Source organism: Rhipicephalus microplus, chromosome 3 (assembly GCF_043290135.1).
Source record: "Rhipicephalus microplus isolate Deutch F79 chromosome 3, USDA_Rmic, whole genome shotgun sequence".
Taxonomy (NCBI): domain Eukaryota; kingdom Metazoa; phylum Arthropoda; class Arachnida; order Ixodida; family Ixodidae; genus Rhipicephalus; species Rhipicephalus microplus.
Genome location: NC_134702.1, coordinates 54,351,671 through 54,366,939, shown reverse-complemented (window position 1 = coordinate 54,366,939; position 15,269 = coordinate 54,351,671). Strand labels below are relative to the sequence as shown.

Genomic DNA, 15,269 nt, shown 5'->3' with positions numbered 1-15,269 from the left:
TTTCCTCCTGATTCCAAATCTGTAATCAGTTTTTACATAAGTGCAATAGTTTGGGAGTTGTGTTTCAAGTAATGGTGAAACTTGATAAGTTTTCCGGGAACTTTCGCGCATACTAAATGTTCATGCAGAGAGTTGTTCAATGGCTCCTTTTGCTCCCTATTATCCATAGAGTGCCGATATCTAGCTAGAAATTGTGCTCCAACTTTGAAACTATGAAAAAAACATCTGTGTAGCAAACTACCCTTTTTTTTCCACTCGACCACCATTAAATTTATTAATAGATATTTACAGCTGATAGGTTGTGCTGATTCAAGTAGATATCGGCACCCTACGCACTCTCCTCAATGTGTGTGCCAAATTTCGTCGTCGTATGACCATTCTAAGTGCCCGAAACACTTCCCGCAAAAAATGCAAATTGGCCAAAATTGCGAAATGAGAAAAACGCGTTTGAAAGTTTGAAAGTCTGTATTTACAAAAATGAAAAACGCAGTAGCACGAAACTTGTGCTGAACACATACACACATGTCCAGAGGGAATATCAGTTGTCTAAAACTCTCCAGCACCGTAGGTTTTCCCTTCCCGGCTGGTGCGGCAGGACTCCTCCACCCGGGCCCTCTTGGCTGCACTGCGACGGTGTGCCCTCGCCTCAGCGGTTTGACGCACATTCATCTTGTGCATGCGCATGCTGTCTCGGCGGTCGCTGAGGGTAACCAGGGCCTCCGAAGGAAGCACCCCAAGCTCTTCCAGCACCTTTTCAAAGCTCGCGTGGCCCCGGTTGAACCACAGGACTGCAATGGCTGTGGCTGTTTCCACAGCAGTCCGGGAAGCAAACCGGGTCTTTGGACACAGCAGCCATATTTTGCTGTTCAGGGACTCGGCCGCGTTCTGTGTCTTGCCGTGGAGGCACCGGGCAAGCAGCTTCGCATCTGTGAGACGCTTGTTGATTGGGAGGACTGCCAAACCCTGGGCCTTGGTCAGGAGGGGGGTGTGGCACGGTGCAGGCTGGCCCTGCGCCTCAGCACGTCGGTGCTTGCACCACGAGTCTGGGCCTGCAGGACAGAACTTGTGACTTCCAGCACCGTCTGTTGAGCACGAGTGCAAACATGAGGCCCATATGGCAGTGTACATCTTGTGGACATTTCCCCGATTGTTCACAATGGCCACCTGAAAGTAAGTTTGAAGCTTCTGGATGGTGGTCTCCTTCAGCTTCTCCCCTCGTGGAAGTGGCGTTGGCAGCTTCCGCAGGCCGGTGCCCAGACGTTTCGCCACGTGGTTGGTGCACTCCTCTTTTTCAATTGGAGTGTCAGGGTACACGTTGGCATCACAGACCCCGTTGTAGGCCTTGCTGTCTCCATCGCTTAGGAAGATGGTGAACCGCAGGGGTGTCTCATAGTCCACAGTCCTCTGCCAAATGCGCACTGCAGCTTCGGCCTCCATGGCATGCGAAGAACAGTCGCAATTCTTCTCACAAACGGGATGATGAAACGCCTGCCATGTTTCTTCATCGCCTCCCATGTCGTTATGCAAACTGCACGCCAGGCAGAAGTTGGAAAGCACTTCATAGTCCAGGCACAAACCAGTGTCCAAGGACACTACAGTTCCCACACCATTGTGGCTTTTGTGGCCTCTTTTTTGCCATGTGCCGTCAAACATGACTGGCACGTCACTGTTACCAGCCACCTCTTTGGTGACGCTGCGTGCCCTTTGCATGTTTTCACAGACAGCCTTCACTGCCGCACTGTGAATCTTTTTGCCGATAGCATGGAAGGTCTTATGGTGCATAGGGTTTGGCAATCCAACTACTGCACAAAATCGTGAAAGTTGCTCATGCCCGATACCGACGGCACGCGCTGCAAGCACCACTTTCAGGTTCACGGCAAAGGCGTCACGCGAACTCCCGCTGTCGTAGCTTCTGCTTGCACCGCGGCCGCCATCTGACGCGACCCGCTTCGACGAGTACGCGGACGAAAGGATGCTCTCCGAGCACTCCGCATTCTCGCAGTGTAGCTCCAGAAACGCCGAAAGGCCTTTCCGCTTTTTATTCGGTGCCCGAACTGCGAGTTTACTCTCGTGACAAACGGGGCATGCCGCGCCTGCGACGACGGCCGTCAATGCACCCAACTCGCACAGCACTACGCTTTCGGCACGATCGGCATTCGGCCTGACGTCGTTTTCGAATAACGCGATCTTTTTCTGCGATGCACTCACAAAATTCACTGCAGCGTTGATCTCGTCGTCGCAGTTGCCATGGTCGACGTTGCCGTGGTCGATGTTAGGCCTACCGGCCGCTGGCCCGTCGCGGACATTTTCGTTGGCGGTGGCTTTCTTGTACGTCCTCCGCCGCTTCCCTCTGAACTTGTTCTTACTTCTGTATTTCCGATGGTCGGCAACGGCCTTTTTCGGGCTTGCCATCGCACGAAAACAGCGAAAAATAACTCCGGAAAACAGTGAAGCGAACTACGGCAAGAAAACACGGGTGCTGTCAGCCAATGGCGGCCCTGCGTTAGTGGCGCGCGGTTTGAAACGGCGGGAAAAGACTGTTTTTGTTGCTTTTTTTTTAGATTTTTCGTGAACGTACGAGACTTCAAGAACCGGGATCGTGGAGAGTAAGGACAACTCTACACGAGCCAGCGGCCGCAATATGGCGGACAGCTCTCTTCGCGGCCCCGCGAGCACGCGAACAGCAGCCCGTTTTGTGTAAATTTCGTGATGCCGCGCGTCACTGCCGCTCACTCAGACGCGTTTTTCACTGACTTCTGATGCTTATTTCGCTGTGATATTTTCAGATGTCAAAATATAATGTATAAAGATGATAAAGCAACAAAAAACAGAAAAGGTGAAATTTGGAAAAAAAACGCGACTTTTCGACCCGCGTCTCCCCTTAAAGATGAAGAAAGAGAGACAGCACGGAGAAAGTGCACACAAACACGCACATCACACAGTTTACTGGTTTCACAGACAGCCGAGCAGAAACAGCTGCATCTTAAACAACAGGGTGACGAATCCAAGTAGCGTAAATTTTAAAATAAACTGAAAACATCATGTCCCACAAGCTTCAAGATGTGCTTAGAAAACTTACTATTACATAATAGGCCTGCAATAAGTTGTTTACATTAAAATGGCAGGTGTTGTGGAATAAGGTTTAATGACTTCTACAAGTTTTTCCTTTACATTCTTCAAATCCTATTGTGACACGTTGTTGTCCCTTAATTATTGACATAAGCATACTTCAAAAGCACAGATTAGTACAAACTTATGAAGATACATTTTTCAAGGTGAAAGTTGAAAGTGCCTACATAGCAGACACTTATGTTGGCAACCGGGAAACTCAACATAGCAGGTCACAAGGACACTAGCATTCAGGTGGTGACACATAAAATAAATTAGCTGTCATTATCTGCCTTTGAACATTAGCATGAAGAGAGATTGTGAAATGTTTAGCATAATCTGAATGAAACATTTTCTATTATCTAACATAAAGTGCTCTTTTTAGGGAGGGGAATAGCTCAGCCTGCATGAGTAGCAGCAGAACAAGGCGAGCCTTTGTACGTAAACACACAAACATATGCAAAGTTTCTCGTTAATATACATTGCTACGAGCCACATAATATGAATGAAAAATGTTCCATCATATAACAAATTGCTCTCTTTAGGGAAGGGAATAGCTCAGCCTGCGTGAGTTGCAGCAGAATCAGACCACTTCACGAGCCTTTGTACGTAAACACACAAATATTAAGCAAAGTTCCTTGTTAATATACATAGCTATGAGTCACACATGCCTTTAAGATTGTATTACAAGTACTCACATGGCGCAATGAGTGAACCCGGGCACACATTCGCCAACAAGAAATTGGCTGACAAAGTGGTTCTCATATATGCCATATCTTTTTTAGCAATTGCACACACAATGGAGGACAGACACAAGGCTGCACAACACCAAAGCCCATCTGGGCTCACTGTGCATGAGCATCCTTTCAATAGTCGTTGCTGCAAACGTAACCATTGATTCCAACTCTTTAAAACAATTTACAGGCTGAAGCACACACGGTCATTAACTTTCGACATTACTTCATAGCAATTCGTTGAACGATATTTTGAGAAATGTGGCACTTGGCTATGATAGCTCGTGTAAAGACAGTGAACATGTTTGCACGCTTTCTTTGCCTTGCCTTGCAATGATTGCAAATTCAGTTATCAATTGCAACCTTCAACAATGAAACAATGCTGGAAGTTAATGCTTGTGTGATCCTGACTATGAGGTTTTCTTGGTTGAACTAATAAATAAAACCTGTGCAGCAGCTACACGGATCACAGATCTTTTTTTTCCACACACACCGCATGACCATCAAAGTCTCCAGGAACTGGGGAATGCACCCAAGGCGACAGCCAGACAAGGAACCATGTGGCACCCAGCGCCTCTTTCAGGTTCCTTCCAAGACCTCGGCGGTAGGTGCGGATGCCGTGGCTCTTTTCATAGGTGGTTTGGTTTCTGGCCACACAGATGAGCTCCACTGCCAGCAGGTAAGCACACAAGAAGAACACCACCAACTCCACAAGGTTCAGCAGAGTGCACACGAACAGCCAACCATCGACAAGACCAAGCAGAAGGCCGAAATGGGGTGCCACCATGTGTAACAAAGTCACCAGGTTGAGGCCGCCAAGCATTTCAAGCACATAGGGACACTTGTACCAGAGGCTGTACAAGAGGCCTGCAAAATGCATTACATAGAATTGTAAACACAAATACCTCGTCACATGTGTCAATTTGGAACAGTTTTCCTTTCTGTCACATCATTTAAGAGTGTATATATACTACCTAATGCACAATAAAGCTTTCGCTGTAAGTAGACAGTCCGTTTTCTGGACCGTAAAATGTACTGTTTCTCGTTTTCTATAAACATGTACCAAGCAGTCCAAATATAAGAACTCTGGTTCTTTTAATGGTTGTTTCTTTTTTGTTGCAATTACTTTTCAAGTGAAATGGTCTGCATAGCTATTTTTTAGAGTTCAGTGAAAAAGGTGGTGGTGGTAACAAATTTATTATAACTCCGGCAAATTCGTGGCCTAAGCCTAGGCCTCCTCCCCCTCCCCTCGAGGAGGACCCGAGACCCTGTCCCGTCTCCTCGCTGCCTCGCGGGCTTTCTGGATGGCCCACAGTTGATCTTGAAGGTTGGAGCTCCGCTGCAAACCGTCCACCACGCCGCAGGCTCATCAGAGAAGACTGCATTTTCTTTTGCTAAAACTGCACATTCCCAGAGAATGTGCCTAAGTGATGCGTGAGTACAGCCGCACAATTTGCATGTATCATATGAATAGACATCTGGGTATATCCTTTTAAACTGAATAGGGTTGGGGAAAGTCTGGGTTTGCAATTGTCTCCAATCTACCGCTTCAGATCTGTCGAGTTCGAGGCTTGGTGGCGGATAAATACGCCTAGATTTTTTATAAAAGTTCGTAACTTCGCAGTATCGGGTCATTCTATCTCTCTCTGTCCAGCCCTCCACGGGATGCCTATCTTCTGAAGAGGACTTTTCGACGACGGCGGGGAATGTGAGAGCTTGCGCTACGCGATGGACTTCCCCATTGAGGTTGGGCATGGGGGTGTGGAGGGACATGTGAGCCGGGAACCATATGTGTCATTCTTCCGTCTCTTCGGAGGTTATATACTTTGCGTTAGCTTTAAGGATAGCTGCGGCCTCTGGCGAAATTCTGCCTTGTGCATAATTTCTGACCTCTGTCTGTGAATCACTTAGTATGTATCGGCTATTGGGGCAAACTATGGCTAGGGCTATCGCCACTTCTTCCGCTACCTCAGGGTTTCTGCTGCGTACACTACATGAGCTGACCAATTATTTGTCAGTGTTTAGGACTACTGCTACGAAGGCATGTAGATCCTTGTATTCTGCCACGTCTACGAACAGTGCTTCCTTGTCCCTACCAAAGGCTTGTAGTAGAGACCAGGCTCTGCTCTCTCTTCGACCCTGATTCAGTTCGGGGTGCATCTTCTTGGGCATGTTAGCCATGCGTAGCTTTTGTCTGACCGGGGCTGAGGAGGGATTTCTCATCGCCGTGCTGCTTGTGATAGGCTATCCCGAGTTAGTCCAGGATGCTCCTGCCCTTTCATGTACAGGTTAGTATCTCTAGTTCTGAAATTTGGCGTGCCTCTATTATATCTTCTAGGGTATTTCTGCATGCCTAACTGTAGTAGAAGTTTCGTGCTTGTGCTGTCTGTAAGTCCCAGCACCATCTTGTGTGTTCTTCTAATGAGGATGTTTGACTTAGTCTTTTCAGCAGTGTACCAATTGTGGTAGACGGTCACGTGTGTAATGTTGCTAATCACGAAGGAATGAATAAGTATAATGACACTGGCCTCCTCCATGCCTCATGTCCATTGTTGATTCTTCTGATAAGCCTCATCATGTTCATGACTTAGTTTCCAGATTTCTAATTGCTCTTGCGTTGGCACCATTCGATTCTATGATGAGTCCAAGCACCTTGATCTGCTTGACCTGAGGAATTTCTTGCCCATCTTTGGTGCGGACGCAAATTTGTTCGTACTAGGCATGCCGAGTGGAATACTTTGGAGGCATTCCCTTGAGCGTCGTGCGGTGAAGGAGAAATTCAGATTTTTCTGACGAGCAGTGAAGACCTCTTTTCACAAGGTACTGTTCCAGTACCTCAACCGCAGTCTGTAGCAGCTGTTCGATGTCTCCATCACTTCCATCGCACACCCAAGTTGTAATGTCGTCTGCGTATATGGTGCGATGCAAAAATGGTGCTCATTTCCAAGCACGGAAAACCCGAAAATCTTGCCAACCTTCGCTCTCAGTGAAAAAGGTTGATTTTTTTTTTTTTGCGGTTGTCAAATTTCAATGTTCAGTGCAGTTCAGTTTTTATTGAAATACTTCCCACTGGTGCTTTGTAGCTGGCAGGGTGATCTGAATGAAAATATAAGGTAGCGGCCAGTATGAGCTGCTTTGCATATACCAGCACAATTCTTCTGTTTAGTTAATTTTAAAACTAAGAAATGCAAGCAATCCGTCTTTCTTGCATTTAGCGGTGGCCTGAATGTCTGTTACAATAGACAGTGGTGCAACAGCCTAAATAGAATTTGGAGCTATTTTCGAAGCAGCAATATGCTGCTTTTGAAGCACAAATTTGGAGCAGGTAATGAACAGTAAAAGAAACACCATTTTTTTAGCATCAAATAACAAATTTCGTCTAGTATAGAAAGCAAAGCAGGTTTCCTTTAAAAAAAAAACAAATTATGTACAAAACATTCAACATCCCCTAACTCGTGCACAGTGAATGTGAGCACTGCTTTTTCAATGCAAGTAGTATGTTCAACTACCTCACAGTGCAAACAATAAGAATGTTCACATGAGCGTTTGTGCTGTGATTGGTAATGTGAACCTGTATGAACATGGTCACCTCAAGATGTCAGAAATCTGTAAAGCAGGAATAAATGGGGTTGTCTAAAAAAAAACTGGACCCATCTTTTTGTTCTTCACAGGCCTGCAGAAGCATCATATACAAATATTTTTGCTAGTAATATTTTTACACATCAGGGATCATTACAACATTATATGGTGACTAGATAAAAAAGTTCTTATGCGTGTCTTCGCCCTTCTCTTGGACAGCTTAGTGGGGGACAAAGCTCCTCTTGGTATTGGCCTGGGATATTTTTAAAAGGGGCCCTTTAACACTTTTCAACCCCCCATTTTTTACTCATGGATAGCATAGACTGACGCACGGACGCACAGTGCAGCAAGAACGGCAGCAATAGCGGCACGCAGTACGAAGTTATTAAATTTAAAAATTCAAAGTACAAGAAAAAAATTGCCTACCCTAAACACGAATTTCGCGGGGTGACATGACCACATTTCACTCTCTGCTATGAGGTTGCGGAGGGCCTCCAACGACATGGGCTGAAAGCTCTTACGTAGAGAAAGCTCGTACACCATTGTTGCCTGTTCAGTCAAATGTGTTTATGACGCTGTTGCTATAGCAACAGGCAACGTCGTGCCTGACCACGCCGTTTTGTTTACGCGTTAGAACAGCTGGGTGAGGCTGGTAGAAATGAGCCTCTCTGACTTGCCAGAACTCCAGCAGGTCCTTTTGCTTTGGAGCAAGGCTTTACACGTCCTGTGATAGGCTGCGCTCATTGTCGTTATTTCCGCCCACGTAGTTCTAGCGAGCACCACTGTGCGCCGACGTGTTCGGCAGCAATGAGGTGGCTTTATTGCACGATTAAAATGCTAAATGATTTGATATCAGTGCTTGGACTTATGCTAAAATTATCCCGGTCATTGGTCTACGCAAAACACATACAAAAAATAGGTGCTTCAAAAGTGTTGGAGGGCCCCTTTAAAGAGCATATCGAGGATCTCTGTCCATTGACAACAGACAGTTGGAGGCTCCGTCTGGCAGCTATTTCATAGAGGTCTCTTTCTTCCCACTTCTTTTATTTTAATATTTTTCCAGGCTTTTGAAGCCTAGACAACGAGCTAGTGACAAGGCGAACATTCAGTGAAAAATACTCCTGAAACGAATTTGTGTGTGCAAATTATGTTATGTTCACGAAAAACTGAAGTGACCGGCTATGACAAGTTAAAAGGACTGTCAACTATTGTTTTTTTTTGAGTCGCCATAGAAAGCATACCGTCTGGTCTAACTCTACAGTGATGGAAAGTGAGCAGAAGTTCTTAAAATGGAATTTCCAACCTACATTGTCATCTTTTATTGTTGTGAAATCCCCCAACAATAGTTGCATGCATGACAATGATTGTGCAAGTGAAAGTTAGTGAAAACGACATGCAGTTTTCCCAGGCTGAATTAGGTTCTGTTAAACAATACAACATTCACTGAAATGATAGCTTATAGCTCGTAAACTGCCAAATAAAATACCAAATGAAGTATCTTTCAAGCTTTTGGTTAATTGTCCTGAAGAACCACCACGATCAAGTGAAAAACTTCATGCATTCCTACAACAATGGTACACAGGTATTGTGAAATGATCTGCGATGGTTCCACTCACGCCAAACATGCTACTGAAATGGCTTCACAGAAGAGAAAGTCCATGCTGGTTTTCAGTTTTAATTAAGGTGTTCCGAGTTGCATATGTGACATGACAGCCAGCACGGGCACCTTGGTGTAGTCAAACCTGAAGGCAAAATTTTCTTCAGTGTCAAACCCATAAGAGTTGATCGTGTTGTGAAGTTGCTTTAGTATCACTGAATATTGGTACACACTTTTACGAAAGAGAACTGATGCTCATGGCTTGAAAAGTGCGTGAAGCTAATCGTCGTTTTATTCACTTGAAACATGTTTTTTTATTATGAGTAGCAGTGGACACTGTGCTCAGTTTTTTCCACAGTATGCAGGCTGCTGAACGCAGTGCTGGCAGCTGTACTGGGTGACTTTTTCAATGTGCGAGAAGAAAAAAGCTAACATTACTCTCTGGTACCATAAAAAGCTACGAAAAATATTCATAAAATATGATTTTAGGCTACACATTTGTTTTCAAGCAAGGTAAGCCTATTTGTGGGTTTTTTTGTTCCCACCAATAGCTTCAAAACCATTGCTAGGGTGACGCTACCTGTCATACTTTCACGACTTTCAAAACAAAATTCAACAAACAGTTCTCTTTTTTATTGGACAAAAGCATGTTTGTTACCACCAATGTGACAAGGAATCTCATTTCCATCCAAATCAAAAATATTTTTTTCAAGTGGTAGACAGCTGCTTTAAAACAAGTCTTGAACCAGGTAGCAATCGCTCTTCAGAAAACTAAAATGCTTCTGAGGATACAGTGTTCCTGAAACAGTCAGTCAGTGAATGCTTTCATGCAAACTTCCTCGCCAATAATAAAAGTGTAATTTCTTTGGTTGTCTACAAATCTGTAACCTGCTTATAAATGCCTGACATGCCTGCTTATAAATGTGCTAAACAAAGATGGTATGCTTTTTATATTGTTCAGCAAACGGTTTACTATTAGTTTACTCACCAAAACAGAAGTCATATATACATCCAGAAATCAACCTTATGGCAGAAAAATGAATGCAGTTTTGCACAAGGTGACTATAGATGGATACAACTTAAGAAGTCAGGGAAGGCATCGTCCAGACGACCGAAGCTTGACATCTGATCACATTAACGACTAGAGAAATAGACGCGCTCTTGCTCTCTGCAATGTACTATGCAGATGGGGTCAACGGCCATCATGATGTCAGTCTGGAGTACACATCCATTGGTGCAGGTTTGTGTGCATCCGCCTTGAGGAGGAAACGCTGCCAGACTTTGAGCATCTGGGCGAGGCCTCCCCTGACTAAGTTGCATCTGTCTATAGTTTATTCTAACATTTGAGAACTATTTTTGAGTATCTTAAGTGGAATTTTCTAGCATAATGCCAGCATGAGCCCACTCTGTCTTGTTTTGTGCATTTTTCAGCAAAGTAAGCAAAGCAAAACAATGAAAAATTCATCAGATGCCATACACTATGGAAATCAATTTATCCATTTTATGCGAAGCAGTCAGTGATTCCCAAGCCTCATTTTTCACTTTGAGCTACGTGTTGATGTTGATCGATGCCTTTGTCTAAATGAAAAATTAATCTAGATTATCCCGCTCGAGATCATGATAGATATTGTGGTATTTTTGTGTTTGGCGCGCACGCGCGCGCGCGCGCGCACACACACACACACACACACACACACACACACACACACACACACACACACACACACACACACACACAGTGAATACTATAGAGGCTGGAAAACCTTCTAGCCCCTTTAGTGAATACTCTCCGCCTATGGTGGCTTCGGATTTGCGAATTTTCGGGAGAACAGTGCTGAAAAGCTTACCGGCCGTCATGTAGAAGAGAGCGACCACGAAGTATCGCTGGTTGTAGTAGCCAATGCAGCGGCCAGTGAACATGCAGTGGTGGTCGTGTTTGAGTATGCACTCTTTGCACACGCTGCAGTGATGCGAGCGGGGCGGCACATTCATCGCGCACACCGGACAGTAACGCCAGCCAGGCAACAGTACGTCGTCCGCTACGTGGTGCGCACTGGTGTCAGTCTGCAGGAGCTTGAACAGGTTGGCGTATATGTTGAACGTGATAAATGCAGCCGCAGCAGTGTGCATCCACATGAACTTGTTGAACGTGTCGTGGTACCTGGGCACAATAAAGGAAGGCTCAGCAGCAAATACATGTTAGCACACGCACGCCTCCCTTTCGAAACAAAATAATTGCCCAATATGCAATTTGACATGCGTGCATCCAACTACAAAAAGTGTCAAGGAAGGCAATACCATATTACAATGAACAGGTGTACTACAAGAGAACGCGAGACGGTGGAGTGTTGAACATCTCACGCCCCCCCGAAACGCCGGCGTTGGCTGTACCGACGAACCTGGGTGCGACGAAGCAAAAGTTGAAAAACACGATGACGGGAATGCCGCACATCATGAGCAGAAACAACACACGGTCACGGAAGCCTCCAGGTATGATACTTTTACGCGCGGCCATGCTTTGAGTGCAGTCATCAACCGCTCATTCACTTGACGGGCCCACAGCATGGATCATGGAGCAAGCGAATTCATAAAAGTTATCGTAGAAGATTGGCAACCAAAGCACTGAGATCCATACAGGGCTGGGCTGACGCTGCGTGAAAACCTCCACAAAATTGACCATGGTTTGCTATGGTGTCTAAAGGGTGAGGTCGGTGAAGTGTGTCGCCGGCGTCAGCTGTCAACATCGCTGATCGGAGCGCTAGAGAGGCCACATTTTCGAGACGATGCGGCGGCGCTGCCGTCTACTCCGATTTTTCCTTTACCGCACGATCCGCGCGCTGGCCACTGAGGCGCTTTTTCTCTCCGCGACTTTCACTTTCTTTGTGTCGCGACTTTTTACGGCGCTCACTAGACAATGCCCATTTAACAACACAATTTCCGAGGTTAGGCAAACATATCAATGCACCTGGTACAACGTGAACTTTGGTTATTGCCACGTATATCTGCTGCGCAACGCCTGGACAACATTGCACCGTATGGTTGCCGATGTCGTTTGCATATATATTAAATACGGTGTCGGGCGTTGCTTTGTTGATCCATGAGCTACATGGGCATTGAAACGAATCCCTTGAGTTACATATACTAATTCAGTCTGCTTCCTTTTTTTTTGTTCCATTTTAGAAATAAAATTGGAAGACTGCGCTGACCCTCTCAGAGCCATGGAGCACACGGGTCTACAGCATTTTCATATCCTAGCTATTGTAAGTTGACCAGTGTGCAGGAGCACCTATTTACTGTTTTAGATGGGCTCAGTCAGGAATAGAGCTGAACAAGGTCCCCCCTTTAGTTTTCTGTTATTTTCCGCCTTGCTTGCCGCGATCGCGGTGGTTTGTAATGAGGTGATCAATAAAGCAGTAAACTCGAGCAAACTGAGAAACCCAGCTTCTCAAAACTTGATCGACCGTACCAAAGAGATGGTCAAGGTTCATGCTTTCTTTAAATTCTGCCCACCAGCGAAGGCTTTTGCTTGCTCCAATTACATTTATTCCCCCCCCCCTCTCTCTCTCGGTGAGGATCAGTTAGTTCACAGAGAGTTGCATACGGGCACAAAATGCTCATCGTTATACTTATTCTGAAAATGAGTCCATCGCACTTATATCACTGCCAATGTGATTGGCGAGCAAGCTTCTTGAAACGGATTCAGAATAAGACACTGTCCGGCTATTCCAAAATGAGTTAATGTTTGCCCACTACATAATGGGCTGTTAAGTATGCACATGTCTTTTTAACGCTGCGAGGTTTCCCAGATTTGCAGCGTCGCGTAACGTTCAGGCGATGGTGTGGGACACCAATTTTTTAATGAATTTAAATTAGTTTACTCTCTTCTTTTTATGTGCGTCAGTGGTCATTGCGCGATGAATTGATTTCCCGTCATTTGTTGCGTGGCGTTAAGAGCACGTGCTTTGTACAGGACCCAGAAATTTTTCGATTATTCATGAACATATACTTAATAATAAGGGCTGCAGTGCAAGCACGAAGGTGCTAGAACCCATATTACCACGGAATTTAACCAACTAGCCCAAATAGCCGTTCTTCTTCAACATATACTTACACTGAAATAAACAATGCGGCAATGCGTGCAGCAGTACATTTTCAACCGGGAAAAAATTTCTTCCTGAGACCTATGACAAAATGATGATTTTCAAGCGGTAGCGAAAGACAGTTCGAGTATACTTGCCTTCGAGTGGCAGAGTTGCTCATTGGTCCGGCTATCAACCACGGCTATGCGGCAAAGTCGCTCTCTGTTCTTACAGGTCATGCATGACATGCTTTAAGCGGCGATCAAAGAAGAACCAACTCCTTTGTGGAATGTACCATGAGAGTACAAAGACCCACGCACTGCCTTGGCAGTTATTTTTTTTTTTTTTGGAGGGGGGAGGGGGCTCATGCTTTTTGAAAGTATTGGTGTCCAGGGAGCCTTCTGTAAAAAAGGTCTATGGTCCATATGGCTCAGTCTATGGCACAGTAAGGGAGCGGCTTGAGGACTTTTTATCTGGTATGTTAGAGTGCTCCTCACCATGGTTCCCCCCCTAGCGCTCCTCCAAGTCAAGGTAGCGCTACGGCGACTCTGTGTCTTCTTACCTCGCATCGAGATTATGCTTCTTTTCTGTACTTGGTTAGAGACACCTCGCTCGAAAAGGCACCGATCGATACCATGTGTTTCCGTACAAACACTGTTGATATATCCTTCGCTGAAAAATTGCTCGCCAGGCCCTTTTTCGAACGGGGCCTGCGGCTGAGCGGGTGTGCAACTTTTTCGCTATAGTGGCGCAGTGCAAAGAGGACAAGGTACACGGAGACGACGAAGAAGGAACACATACTGTCAGATCATGCTTTATTGTTTCATACAACCATTTCATAGGAAAAGGGAGGGGAAAAAGGAGAAACAGAAGAGCCAGCTGGGGAGAGGCTAGTCGGTTGTAATAAGCTAGAATTTCCAGCGTGCTGACCCGTAGGTCACAGGATCGAATCTCGGCCACGATGGTCGCATTTTCAATGGAGGCAAAGTGCTTGAGGCCCACGTTTCACTTCTTGCTTTGTTCTTGTTTGTCTCGCACAAAGTGGCTGAAAGATTATAAGTAAATTCCAGGAGGTCTGAATTTCCGGAGCCTCCCACATACGGCATCTCTCAGAATCATACGGTTTTGGGACGTAAGGCCAAAATAGTTTTGACAAAATTTCCAGCGTGCCGCTATGAAACATAAGACGACGAAAAAACAACCCCAGGAGAATTTGTTTTGTGCCCTGTGGTTCTTTTGATGGCGTCTTTAGTTTCCTATAGTAGCACGATGAGATGGCGTACCTACCTGCCTTCCGCTTCTCTTTATCTTCTCTCTTCACAAAGAAAGACAAGGCATGCGAAACGGTCATCACCCACCGTTCAGCTGTTTGTTTATACAATGACAGCTCTTTGTTTTATACGCTTATCATGTTCTTATGCATGGAAAGGAAGAATAACAACAAGAGAGAAGGCAGGGAGGTTAAGCAAACACATGCCCGGTTGGCTACCCTACGCTAGGGGAATGTGAGAGGGGTGTACAAAGATGAGAGAGAGAAAAGAGAAGAAAAAGAGAGGAGAAAATTGTCAGTACATGAGCTGACGCGTATGCAGCGGTGGCACTGTGCAGAAGTCGAAGCCGATCACATAGGGCCGTAGCCCTCAAAAAGCGTAAGAGTGTTTTGACCACCTTGTGGGCCGACATAAGACGAGCACGGTGCTCCAGCAGCATCTGAACCGAGAGTGGCCGATCGTCCAATTGTCGCAACGCGTCAGAAAGTTTTAGGGGCTAAGCTTCTTATAGCGGCATCCGTTCGTCCCCCGTAAAATGTAACAAGTATAACATTTTGACCTCCAAGGTGGTGCCGGTGAGAGACTTCTGTGCGTGGTTGAACAAGAAAAAATAGTGCTCAATGTACATGTCAATGGCTGCTAATGGGGAATGAGAGACAGGAGCATTCGGCTTTTAGTTAACGCGCAGGCTGCGATCACCATTAGTAGCCATTGGCATGTACATTGAGCACTATCTGACAAGAAAGGGATGCTACATTATACTCGCTGGGTGTAACCTCCTTAGCTTTATAAAGGTTTAGCGAGCGTTCAGCCGCAGTGCCATGAATACAATGAACTTGTATATACCATGAATGAACTCAAGGTGGTTAAAAATGAGAAGTAGATACGAAGCGCAAGCCGT

General features: G+C 45.6%; 1 protein-coding gene across 3 annotated transcripts; it reads right to left on the bottom strand.

The window, feature by feature from the left end:
• Positions 1-2,916: 2,916 nt before the first annotated feature.
• Positions 2,917-11,793, bottom strand: LOC119187175 (putative palmitoyltransferase ZDHHC24). 3 transcript variants are annotated; one of them, XM_075889593.1, is made up of 3 exons: positions 11,654-11,793; positions 10,866-11,179; positions 2,917-4,709 (listed from the first exon to the last, which is right to left on the bottom strand). In XM_075889593.1, exons 2-3 carry the CDS (start codon positions 11,152-11,154, stop codon positions 4,309-4,311), a joined length of 690 nt encoding a protein of 229 aa, XP_075745708.1. In that variant the 5' UTR covers positions 11,155-11,179; positions 11,654-11,793; the 3' UTR covers positions 2,917-4,308. The 3 variants fall into 3 exon arrangements, with proteins under 3 accessions (XP_075745708.1, XP_075745706.1, XP_075745707.1); XM_075889591.1 differs by lacking the exon at positions 11,654-11,793 and adding an exon at positions 11,418-11,646; XM_075889592.1 differs by lacking the exon at positions 11,654-11,793 and adding an exon at positions 11,317-11,427.
• Positions 11,794-15,269: the final 3,476 nt, after the last annotated feature.